This window comes from Notechis scutatus, chromosome 11 (genome assembly GCF_049901735.1).
Source record: "Notechis scutatus isolate UNSWTSFEM ecotype Mainland chromosome 11, rNotScu1.2, whole genome shotgun sequence".
Classification (NCBI taxonomy): domain Eukaryota; kingdom Metazoa; phylum Chordata; class Lepidosauria; order Squamata; family Elapidae; genus Notechis; species Notechis scutatus.
In genome coordinates, this window is record NC_142019.1 from 18413736 (window position 1) to 18426881 (window position 13146).

General features: G+C 42.6%; 1 protein-coding gene across 6 annotated transcripts in view; it reads left to right on the forward strand.

Annotated features, from left to right (window-relative positions):
• Nucleotides 1-144: 144 nt before the first annotated feature.
• IQCH (IQ motif containing H) overlaps nt 145-13146 on the forward strand; it is a 103487-nt gene continuing 90485 nt past the window's right edge. For 5 of the 6 annotated variants that reach the window (XM_087972935.1, XM_087972939.1, XM_087972941.1 and 2 more), the window contains exons 1-4: nt 151-235; nt 4900-5016; nt 6110-6207; nt 7992-8100. In XM_087972935.1, the coding sequence (XP_087829061.1) occupies nt 185-235; nt 4900-5016; nt 6110-6207; nt 7992-8100 (375 nt within the window). In that variant the 5' untranslated portion in view covers nt 151-184. Of the gene's footprint in view, nt 236-4899; nt 5017-6109; nt 6208-7991; nt 8101-13146 lie in introns of all 6 variants that reach the window. The other variant, XM_087972937.1, reaches the window with a different exon arrangement.

The window sequence follows — 13146 nt, forward strand, 5'->3', positions numbered from 1 at the left end:
AGGCACCTCCGCGCCTCTTTTCTTTCGCGAACAGAAAGCGGAGCTGGGTCCATTTCACACGGCTACGGCCATTCTTCCCCCCCGCCTAATACGGGCCCGTGGTCCAGGCCCGAGCCGCGCGTCCCGTTGCTAGGAGGCGAGGTCACGTGATACCCGGCGCCTTTCCGGAGTGGGAGGTTCCGCCATGGCGGGGGTAGCTGGGTCGGGGGTCGAGCTGGGCAGCGTCTTGGTGCAGGTGGGTCGAAGGAGGTCGCCTCCGCCCGGCTCCCCGGACCCCCTCGCGCCACTGCCCGACCTGATGGGCTCCAGAATCCCGGGGTGGTGGTGGTGGTGGCTAGGCTCAGCCACAGTTTGACTAACTAACCCTGGTCTGTTGCCTAAACCACGATGGGCGGGGGGCTTCACGGCTGGGCTTGGTGAATTGGCCGTGGCTGGGTTAGCAAAGCATACTGGGTCGTCCACCCTCTCGACCCTTTTTGCAGAGCGCAAAGTTTTTTTTTTAAGTTTAAAAAAAAACAACTATTTTTTAAATGGTGGTTTGCATCAGGGCCAAAGGCTGCCCTGAGCTAAAACTGGGCTAACCAAGGAAATTGCCTTTTATTTGGCTGGTTAGGTTGTGGCTTGGTGTCAATTTCCTAAGTTGTGGCTGCACAAACACAACTATTGGTGTGTTACCCTGAAAAAAAGCCCCTGAAAAAAGAGTGAGTCGGGCCATTCTTTCTCCATGGGATTTTTTTCCTCTTTGACTGAGTAAATCTTCTATAGTCCAGCCAGGATTCCTTGGCTAAATATAACCCATAGGACCTTTATAGGAAAGTTTCAGAAGAAAAATGCAATAACCGTGGAATTGATGCTTCAGCTGCTCCACAGCCTCCTTCTAGCCCTCTGCCTTTCAGTTGCATTTTTGTCTTATTGGCCTTGATTCCTACAGCTCTAATCAGTCCTGTGTGTATCTCATATAGATTTAACAAATGGTTTTCTCTCTCATTTTAATATAGTTTACAGATCCCTCAGAAGTTACTGTTTCCCCTTTTTAATGTCTAACCTTAGCCTTCTGGTGGAGAAAAAGCAGATTTGGTAGACATCTTCCAAAATAACTGTCACCTGTCTTTTGGACTACTCTGGCAATATGATGCCCTGAAGAGATGAAGCTTACAGCTGATTAAATATCTAAATGGAAAATACAATGTACTAGTCTCCAATGGAACTGTCTTTGGTTTGATTTCAGAAATATTTCACAGATTTAGTATGTATGTATCTATATATGTATGTATGTGTATGTGTAATATATATATATATGTATGTATGTATGTATGTATGTATATGTATACATGTATACATGTATACATGTATATATAATATGCATACATATACATATATACATACATACGTACGTACATACATACATACAATTATGTGGAATTAGCCAGCTATTTTTTCAATCAGCTTTGTCTTAAAAACCACATGACTGACATTCAGAATTTTATCTACTTACTTTGGAAGATCCTACCTTGACAAATATATTATTTTCTGATAGTAGAAACCAGTGCATTCATATCACACTGCACAACTTAGCAACTAGAATCAATCACGGTAGCATTTACCTAGTGGGAAATGATGCTTCCTGATAAAAGTTATCCCATTCCCTTAGTTCCAGAGATTCTTCTGGAACTCTTTTGCATCTAAAGATTGTGTTAATCAGCAACAGACTTTTCCAAAAGGATGCTGTTTCAAAGCATCATAACTACTGGAATGCCTGAAGAGAATGGAGTGGGCAAGCAGGGTAGCAGACACTCAATTTTATGTTCCCCTCGGCTTTAATTGGCTCCATTTGCAGTGACATTTTTCTCAACCATAAGGAAATGTGGCCTCTGATCCATTAGATCCAGAGATCGCTCGCTTTCACGTGTCACATTGGCACCTGAACTCTTTTCTAAGAACGCTCTTTTTCCAAAAATTTGTTTTATTCACAAAATTAAAATAGAAGCTCCACGAAAGAAAGAAAAAGCTAAATAAGACATAAAATAAAAAACATACATACATACATACAGAGAGAGAGAACAGAGATTGTGGATTCTAGGCCTCCCTTAGGCATGAATGCTGGTTGGGTGACTGTTTAGGACAGTCTCAGTCCTGCCAGACTACCCTGATCTCAGGTTTTGACTACATCATGCCCTTAGCTATGAGGATTCTGTGGACTTAACAGAATTTGTTTTTAAGCAAAATATTTGACAAAAATATCCCATGCTATTTTAATTAGCAAGCTAGTTAAGAAAGGGCTCTTGGCTGTGATAAGTGAATACTTGACTGGCTCAAAATTCCGATTCAAAAGTGTCTTCATCACCAGTTTGTGGTCTAGAACAAGGAGTAACATTTTTGTGTGTAAAAGTCCAGATAGTAAATATTTTAAGCTTTGTGGACCAAGAGGTTAAATCAAGGATATTATGTTCTTATATAACCAGGGGGGAAACAAATTTCCAAACATTTTTAATTGATGAAATTCCCTTTCTTTGACCTGCTCACACTTCCAAGAGGCCAGGGCAGAGGCTCCAGCAGCTCTGCAGGTACAACTGGCAGGTCTGCAGGCCAAGGAGTAGCAGCTTGCCAGCAAGGAGGCCACCAATGCCCAGGATGCTCAGCCCCACCCTTCACATTGGGAGCTCAGGTGAGGTTCAGGTCTAGGTAGCTCCACCTACCTACCCACCTGTCCATTCTTAGCTCACAGGCCGTACAGAGACAGATGGCAGGTTGGATTTGGCTCATGAGCTTTAGTTTGTTGGCCACCTGATCCAGAACTTATCAAGTAGAGTAGAAAGGATTGTCCTGCATCCTCTATTCTTCACCATTTTCTCACATAAGAGTAGACAAAGGGTGGAGAGGATGCTTATCAAATTTACAGATGACAAAAGCTGTAGTGGGATAGCTAAAAAAACATGAAAATTCACCAAAATTAGGGAAGGACCAGCATCTGAGGGATCACGTCTACGAGATGGCAAAGAGGATTGGAAGAAAAGAGACAAGTGTGCTGCTAGCCAGGAGATGTTGCCAGCTAGGTATAAATAAAGCCCAAAATGTTGGAGGCTTATGGATAACTATACAGTCACTTCTGGTGCTTGGCAGCTGTGCTGCATTTATGGCCATTTGGTGTCTCTTTTTTTTAACAGTTTGTTTATATATTTTCATTTTACATGCATAGGTGCTTATTGAACAGCACATTGTCTGGCTCCATTTGTTTACATAATACATTTCCCAGTCCTAATTTCTACTTCTATTATCCAACCATTTGTAAAACAAGTCCCATGTTTGAAAATATTCTGCATCTTCTTTTTCCCTTATTTTTAGTGTCAGCACAATCTAAGCTTTTTTTTAATTGCATCATCTTCTGCAGGTTTTCCCTCGTTTTTCCAGTCCTGTGCAAATACAATTCTTGCTGCTGTCAAAACGTATATTAAATATAGATTCCCTTTATCATACTTTTCAGGTATAATACCTAACAAAAATATTTCTGGCTTATAATCTATGTGCTGCTTTAAGGTTTTATTCTAATCATGTATGTATTTTTGGCCGTTTGGTCTCTTGACTGCATTTTATGATGATTTTGCTGAAAATTCATTTACCTTCAGTTTTCTGCAAAACCTCACCCACAGCAAGCTGTGGGTTCGCTTAAACAACCACAGTATTCACTTCATGACCACACATTCACTTAGTGGCACCAGGGATTCACTGAACAAAAAGGTCATAAAATCAGGTTACAACCATGATGGGCATTCTCTGTTGCCGTTGTAACTCGAGGACTCCCTGTGCATCTAGCTACCTGCTTTGTTAGCTTCCTTCAGGCAGGGGAATAGTTAAGTCAGGAATCCTGAGCAAGCAATAAATCATTTGACTGTGTTCTTACTGCATCCCAAATTCTTCCATGGTTGAAGTTGTAAAAGACAGTTTGGAGGAAGAAATCTATTTGTGTAATTGCTTAAGCTAAGATGTCTTTACATGGCTAAAAGAAAAAAACAGTGTTTTCTGTCTGATAAAATAAATCAAGCGGGGGTAGAGTGGAAATTGGAAGAAACTTTTTTGCAAATGAAGTTTGGTTGGTTGCTCCCAAGAAGCTACGAGGGTTTGTGACAGTGTAGATTAGAAAACTTAAGATATTTTAACAGTTAAAAGTGTTCCAAAGCAAGATTAACTTTATTGGCATTTACTCCCAGTTGAGTATATTGGAAGGCAGCTGCACAGTAGAATTCTTCATATACGGTACAAGTCTCATTGAGCATTATACCTATTATTGGAACCGAAGCCTAAATCAATAATGTTATTTGAGCCAGGCTATATTTGTATAGCACACTAATCCATCAAATACAGTTAAGAAATTGCACATCATGTTAACATGGCTTAACGGGGTAGCCTTGTTTACATTACACACTGCAACACAACGGGCTGTTTGATGTTGATTCAGCCTTGGTGTTTTGTCAACAGTGGCTCAATATGTTTATTTGGTCATGCACACCTGCAGGAAGGGCCAGCAGGTAAACGCTGACAAGTGTGATGATGCAATCACATGTACACATACTTTTGTCCAACATCCTGATGCAAGACCATAATAACATTTGTGGGATGACATCATTATATGTGTGTGTGTGCGTGATCATTTTGATTTGTGGACATCGCTGGACCCAGCCTGGTGGTGGTTGTTTTTTTCTTTCTTTCAAGTGGCCTTGTTAGAGAATACGTGATGCTTGCACTATCCCAACTCCAGCCCTGTAATTTGAAATGCCAGCTTTTGTCTCCCACTTGTAACATTCCAGAAGACTCTGAGGTTTAAGCAGCCGGATACTTTTCAGTCTTAACCTCAGAGGTGCATTTAAATTCTTGTGTGTTTTCAGTGCATGCTTTCTTTCCTAGGTTCAAGAAGATCTTCAACAGTTGAAGGAACAACTGCGAGATTTCAGCCATGACTGGGAAACAACAGATGCTGAAAGTCTAGAATCGATTGTTGAGAAGGCAGAGAACAGGCTGAGGGTAAGTGAATTGCCTCTCTTTTAGCGGTAAACTACAGGTAGTGTTGTGGTTCACCAGCAGCCTGTGCAGACGGCAGCGGAATCGGACAGTGGGGAAGAACGGGGACCAGTTTGGGAGTCTGGGGAGGACTCAGACGAGGGTCCTGCGTCCGATGCAGAGATGGGGCCTGGGCCATCTGGGAGTGGAGTGCTGACTCCGGAGCCTTCAGCGTCTGGCAGCAGTGAGGCCGACGAACAAGGGGAGCCTGTTCCCAGTGTGCGTGTGCACAGAGCTGCTAGAAGGCAAGAGCAGCTAAGACAAAAGGGGCGACTTGGGAGTAAGGCTGGGAGGTGATTGCCCCTCCCATAAGGTATAAAGGACAGGCAAAGGTAGAGAAACCTTTGCAGGAAGCAAAGTCGTTCGCTCTGTTCAGATGAAACCTTGAAACTCTGTGTGGACTTCATACTTCTGTTGGTTTTTTTATAGTTCATTTGGCACTTTAGTTGTTGGCAGCAATTCAAAGGAGAGAAAGGTGGGTGCTTATCTCGAGGGACTGTTTGGGACTCATTACAGGCTGGGAATGAACATAATTCCCAGCGCTGAAATAAAAAAAAAGTTATTTGGACTAAGCATGTGCTTAATTATGGTCCCAGGAAGCCTTGGTCAGAACAGGTAGTCCTTGAGTTACAACAGTTCATTTAGTGACCATTTGAAGTTATAACAGTGCTGAAGTGACATGAGCAATTTTCACACTTATATGGCCGTTGTGGCATCCCAATGGCCGTGTGATCAAAATTCAAATGTGTGACAACTGTCTCATATTTATAATAGCTGCAGTGTCCTCGTGTCATGTGATCACCTTTTGCGACCTTCTGAGAAGCAAAGTGAACGAGGAAGCCAGATTCACTTAACAGCTTTGTTACTAACTTAACAATTTTAGTGATTCACTTAACAACTGTGGCAAGAAAGGTCGCAAAAAGGGACAAAACTCACTTTGCAGCAGAAATTTTGGGCTTAATTCTGGTCGTAAGTCAAGGACTACTGAGAGAGAGAGAGATGCAGATATACAGTATACAGATATAAACACACATATTTTCTCTCTACTCTCAAACAGGACCATGCAGAAAAGTATTTAAATGCAGTGAACAGATCAGTGCTAACTATTTTCCCGGCGGACGATGTAGAGCGCTCTTCAAGGCAAATTTCCAAATGGTAAGAAGAACATTCAGCTTGTTTGTCTTTTAAGAGGTAGAATTTGGGTGCTTTTAAGGATTCGAAGATAGTTTTCAATAAGCCACTTCCAAACATCAACATTCTGCTTCCTGGCAAGGATTGGAGAAGGAGTTGGCTGTATTCACATGACACCGAATAGCTTTGCTTGGTGCTTTGAGTGCCTCCTTTGTGAAGTTCTGTGGTTTGGAAATGGCAGTCCACGCCTCTGTTTTGGTCTTACTGGGTTGTTCACTGGATGTTTCTGGCTGAGAATGTCTCCAAGATTGAGAACATACCATAGAACGTCCTCTTTCTCTCCTGGGACAAGCTCAACATCTTGCATGCAGGATGGCAAGCCTTAAAACAAGGTGTGGAATCTGGATGGTGCTACCCAGCTTGCATGCCGATTTTGGGGGAGGTTCTATGACAACTCGCCACAGCCAACTGGACACAGGACGAGAGTTACACTAATATCAAAGAATTGGTGGGATAGAATCATTAAAGAAAGGATGCAAAAGGAGTGGCAGAATGAAATACAAATGGCAAAAATTAAAATAATTTTAACCTTTTAAATAATTAAATTTAGTTATTGGTAAATTGTCCCATGGTGAGTTTTTCTGTTGACAAGTTGGCCATGATGACAAGTTGGCTGTTACGGGTTGACTGTGGCGAGTTTCTAGAACAGAATAGAATAACAGAGTTGGAAGGGACCTTGGAGGTCCCTTGGATGTTTTTAGGAGATCAGCTAGGTTTTTGTTTTAAGTTTAAGCAGGCAAGGTGGTCTTGATTGTCACATAGGTGGCATTTGATGTTATCTTCGCTTTCATTGATGGTTTCAAGACATTTGAAGCATGTGCAGGGATCTGGGAGGTCCTTGGTAGAGATATTATTATTTTGTTGTTTGGTAGTGGAGGATTTGGAGTTTTTGGCTGGCATGGTCAATGTCAGCTGGTGCTCCATTCAAAATCCAAGAAAGAAATACTTAAGACTCCTTTAATCAGAGAAAAGATATCTTTTACTGGAAATCAAGTGGTAGCAACAAAAGAATTCTGAATCTGAGAAAATGGGCACGTAAATCACATATACAAAGTAATGGCAACGTTCCCACCCCCAATAGTTCAATTGGCTCATCCAATTAAAAGTTGTGTATATCACCATTTGGGCATCTCCAGGTGGTGATGAGGCCTCTGTCCATTGACCTTGACATAGTTTGATAAAGGGTTGCAGCTGCGCATAGCATAGGATAGAAACCTAAGCAAGAATGTACCCTCCCCCAGTTTATACAGTTCTGGTTTGTAACACCTCTGGCTCACTTCCCATAACCATTCCCCCTCCTCCCCCGTTACTTATGACAGCCGAAAGATGCAAAGCAAAGGGAGAAAATCTTGAAGGCTGACAGTCAATGACAATAGTACACTTCCAGCTGCCGCTTCAACCCTGGGAAGAGCAGAAAATTTTATGATATGGAGCATCAAATATTGATTATTTTCTGTACCTATTAGGCTCTAACATTCCTAATAAAAAGATTTCTGGTTTAAATTTCACTCTCTGTTTCGTTATTTCCTCTAACCATGATCCAATATCTCCATGCATGAGGGCACGTCCACCACATATGGAGGTATGTTCCCTGGTTATAACTGCACCTCCAACATTTAGGTATCATATTTGGAAACATTTTGGCTATTCTGCCTGGTGGAAGGTTGCTACACTGAATGTCTTCTTTGGGGGATACTAAAATAAAGCTCTTTTGCCTGCTTTCTGATTCTGTTCTCTTTCCAATTTAGGGGAATCCCCCTGGAGCCTTCTCAGAAAGCGATCACTTTCCCCAAGATGCCCGTGATCACCCCTCCTGGCGCTGCAGCCCTGCCTCCAGCCTCATCCTTGGGCTCAAAGGTTGGAAGCAGCCCATCTCTTTTAATCTTGCCAGGGATCCAGTGGTGGGATTCAATTCTTTTTTTTTACTACCGGTTCTGTGGGCGTGGCTTGGTGGGCGTGGTGTGGCGGGCGTGGCGTGGTTGGTGGGCGTGGCGTGGCTTGGGCGTGGGAGGGGAAGGATACTGTAAAATCTCCATTCTGTTAGCTTTGGAAGCCATATTTATTTATTTATTTTATTTATTTGATTTATTTTATTTATTTGATTTATTTGATTTATTTGATTTATTTGATTTATTTGATTTATTTGATTTATTTGATTTATTTGATTTATTTGATTTATTTGATTTATTTGATTTGATTTGATTTGATTTGTCAATCACTTACAAGATACAGGTATAAGAATAAACATAGTTTTGAATACATGAGATACTTATAAGAAAAATAAAAAGAAACAATAGGACAGGGACGATAGGCACAATTGGTGCGCTTATGCACGCCCCCTACAGGGGTGAGGTCAATAGTAGACAGTCTAAGGTTAAAAGTTTTTGGGGTTTGGGGAAGAAACCACAGAGTCAGGTAGAGTATTCCAGACATTGACCACTCTGTTGCTGAAGTCGTATTTTCTGCAGTCAAGTTTGGTGCGGTTATCCTTGAGTTTGTATCTATTGTGTGCTCTTGTTATGGTTGAAGCTGAAGTATTCATTGACAGGTAGGACATTGCAATGTATGATTTTATATACTATATTTAGATCGGACCGGAGGCTCCCACGCTGCCACATCTCAGCCTGGGAAAGTGGGAAGGGGGAATATATTGAAATAGACCTAGTTAGACATAATAACATTCTTTTTCTGATTCAAGGTCAGGTTGTGTTGTGCATAGCAGAGAGGAAGTCTTAACTGGGGACGGGTGGTGATTGGGCCATGTGATGCGACGATGGGTGCAGGGGATGGATTTTGTAGTTTTTACTTATTGTAAGGAAGACAAGAACCTTCAGATTCGAGATTCCCCAGGGGTGCCAGTTTACTATCCAAAACAAAAGGAACCTTCAAGAGATGTCGGTTTCAGAGTCATTTGGGTAGAATGGAGTGTTGCTGGAACGCTTTACCACCGGTTCTCCGAACTACTCAAAGTTTCCGCTACCAGTTCTCCAGAACTGGTCAGAACCTGCTGAATTCACCCCTCTGCAGGGATCCTGCTGTCTTAGTTCTCCTCTGAAGTGATTCAGCCGTAGAGCCCCCGAGGACAGGCCCACTTTGGATTTTGTTCTGCAGGCTAGGGAATGGATTATGGGGCAGGGTTCCTCCTCCCCTAAGGGCAAAAAAACTGGAGGCCTTAAGGTTTATGGTGATGGTCTGGTTGTTTTGGTAAACCAAGGGGGTTTCCTTCCCAAGCCTCCCCTGATTTCCTCCCTACCGCAGAGATAGATTGAGGGAGAGCGACTGACTCACAATCCCTCGTGAGCTCCAACACAAACTGGGACTTGAAATTGAATCTCTCTGGTCCCAGTGCAACAGCTTAACCCAGTGTTTCTGCCGTGGCCATTTGAAGATACGTGGCCTTCAATATCCAGAATTCCTCCAGCAGCAAGGCCCACGTACTTTCAAGCTGCAGCCATGCTTGTTCCTTACCTGCCAACCGAAGAACAAACCTGTGGTCATTTCCAAAGTCATCTTTCCAAGAAAACTACTAGGTGAGATTGTCTTCATCCTGTCAAGGAGGCCCAAATGTTTTGCTGCCTGTCCTGCGGGAGCTTCATCACTGGAAGCTTTCAAGAAGAGACAGGACCACCATCTGTCAGTAGGGTCTCCTGCTTGGGGTGGGAGTCGGACTAGATGACCTACAAGGTCCCTTCCAACCCTATTAATTGGTTTAATCTGTCAGTGAAATCACATGTTCTTTGCGAACATCTCTTTCACATCGAGATAATTTGTATCTTGTATGGAGTCCTGAAGCTTCTACTTTTAAAACAAAAGCATATTCATTAATACAAACATTATATTTATTAATATAATAAGTACATATGAGCTTATCTTAACAAGTTTTTTTCCTCCCTGTAAGTAAATTCTTTCTCGGTCCTTATGGCAATCAGAATACCTGGATCTGTTGCATCCGGATAATATCTGAGATGTCATTCCCCTTTAGAATCCGAATTCTCATTTCTTTAAATATTGTGAATGTGTTACCTGTTGTTCATTTTTTGCCTGCCACTACAATAATAACATTTTGTGTCCAAAATAATTTGCCAACAGCAGATAAATTCACACAAGCAGATTCTGTACACATTTATTAATCAACCACTTGGTTACATGGATGGTAACAACTCAGTTGTGTGAGCCTGGCATAGCTCTATATCACATCCTTGATGTGATTGCAGAATTCACTGGCAAGAAAAAAAAAATATATAGTTGGGCAGGAACAAAATCTGATTTTTTCAATTACTTCCCAAGTGAAATTCTTTGCGTGTGTGACCTCAGCTAGCTAAGAACCAATTCAAGGGACCTGTTTTGGTTCATTCCCTCTGAGTGAGTTCTTAAAATGAATGTTAAAGCCCGGAATTTTTAGCAGTGGTCTCCGGTGGGTTTGGCGGGACCATTTTCAGTTGCTGATGAAAGCAGAATTTTGCTAAACCTGCGACATACGCTGGAGGGTTCAGAATTAAGTGAGATAAAGGACGGAGAACTGCATCTCGTTCCTGCTTATTTCTCCTTTCCTCCCTCGCCGCAAGCTGCCATTCACCGTTGAAGAATAGTTTTGTTGACTTTCTAGCACGGCGAGTTCTAATTTTAGCTGTGACTGCTGGGACGAGGAAGTCCGCTGGGATTCCAGAGAGTTACAATGCTTTATACAGAATACAATATCTTCAGAGGGCTGGAAAGGGATCCTAGAGGTCTTCTAGCCCAACCCACTGCTCAAGCAGGAGACCTTATACCATTTCAGGCAAGGGGCTGTCCAGTCTCTTCTTCAAAGCCTCCGGTGTTGGAGGCAAGTCATTCCACAGATTAATTGTTTTCACTGTCACGAATTTTTTTCCAGTCTAGGTAATTCTAAGTAGTGTTTGCAGAATGTGATAAAATGCAGTTAATGTACAATAAATGCAAGGCAAAATATATGGTTTAACATTTAATAGTGACTCACGTCCTCATTTAGTGGCTGCCTCGTTGTAGCTAAAAGACTGCCTCATTTTCAGCTGCAGAGCTGATGAAGAAGTAACTTGGTGGCCAATCCTCTCATTTACAACTTTTGCAGGTTTGTAAAACAAAGGAAAGCTGATAGAAAGTCATAAAACTATGGTTGTTCCCTTAGCAACTGCTTCATTTAATGACCAAGTTGCCATTCCCAATATTTGTATAACACTCTCAGCAGTGAGAGGTTTTCATTTGCAATTGCCACTTTTTAGGAGTTGGCAGGGAGCCAGAATAGGACAAGTGGTTATAGAAAGAAAACAGGGAATATCATGTAGCTGGAATATAGGTAGTCCTCGACTTATGGCAGTTCATTTAGTGACCGTTCTAAGTTACAACGGCACCGAAAAAAGTGACCATTTTCCAGACTTACGACTGTTACAGCATCCCCTTGGTCACATGGTCAAAATTCAAGCACTTGGCAACTGACTCATAGTTATGACGGTTGCAGTGTTCCAAGGTTCAGTGATCCCCTTTTGCGAATTACTAACTTATCAACTGCAATGATCCACTTAACAATTGTGGCAAGGAAGGTCGTAAGATGGGGCAAAACTCACTTCACAAACGTTTCATTGAACAACAGAAATGTTGGGCTCAATTGTGGCCATAAGTCGAGGACCACCTGTACAGGTAGTCCATGACTGGCAGCCATTCGTTTAGTGACTCCTCGGAGTCAAAGCATCCCTGAAGAAGATGCTGACTCTGCGAACCGCTTAGAGGGGGCTTTAAAGCAGGGTGTCAACTCATAAAATATGAGTTCTCTGGTCTTTTTAGAGTTGCCAACAGAAAAGGAGTGGGGAGCAGTGCGGCAGCTTGGAAATCAAAAGTGCATTCCATAAATAGTTGTTCAAAGACAGTAACTAGGTGACTGAAGTTTCTGCTGTGCAAAATTCTAACTGGAGAGCATGATTGATGGCTCTGGGCTATGGATGTGTCCCATTGGAGAATATGGATTACGATACACCCAGGGGGTGGGCGGAAAACCAGGGTCAAGGGTGACAATGAATGACGTGCCTCAGAGTCGGCTACACCCAGGCAGTGCCGGCATGTTAACTCCCAATAAATCCTTTTTAAGTTTTGGAAGTTTGGCTCGAGACTCATGATTTAATTGGGGGTAACTGCTGGAATCCTGACACAGGGGTCTCCAATCTTGGCAACCTTAAGCTGGCTGGGGAATTCTGGGTTCAAGTCTGTCAGGCTTAAAGTTGCCAAGGTTGGAGACCCCTGGCATAGGGAACAAATCCAGAATCTAGTAGTCCTGCTACAGATACTTCAAAACTTCCGACACTTAACCCCATTTAAATCATGAGTCTCGAGCCAAACTCCAAAAAGATTTATTGGGAGTTAACAAGCTGGCACTGCCTGGGTGTAACCGACTCTGAGACACATCATTCATTGTCACCCTTGACCCTGGTTTTCCCTCCACCCCCTGGGTGTATTGTAACTCATATTCTCCAGTGGGACACTTCCATAGCCAAGAGTCATCAATCATACTATCCAGTTAGAATTTTGCAAGGCAGAAACTTCAGTCACCTAGTTAATATTTTTGAAAACATTTATGGAATGCAAGCTGCCGCACTGCTTCCCCCTCCCTTTCTGTTGGCAACTCTAAAAGACCACAGAAATATTTTATGAGTTGACACTCGGCTCCCCTCACTTCTTGAAGGTGACTTGTACAACACACACACACACACACACACACACATTTTATGAGTTGACAGGAGCCACAGGGACAGACCATAAAGCAGATGTGCGGTGTCTCTAACAAGACTTTGAGCTCTAAGCACATAGCGCTTACAAGCAGCATCCTGCAGCACAGGGTTATTATGCCTGGGGCTTTGCCCCTCCTATGAACTTGCAGGCAGCTTCCCCGGGGCCATC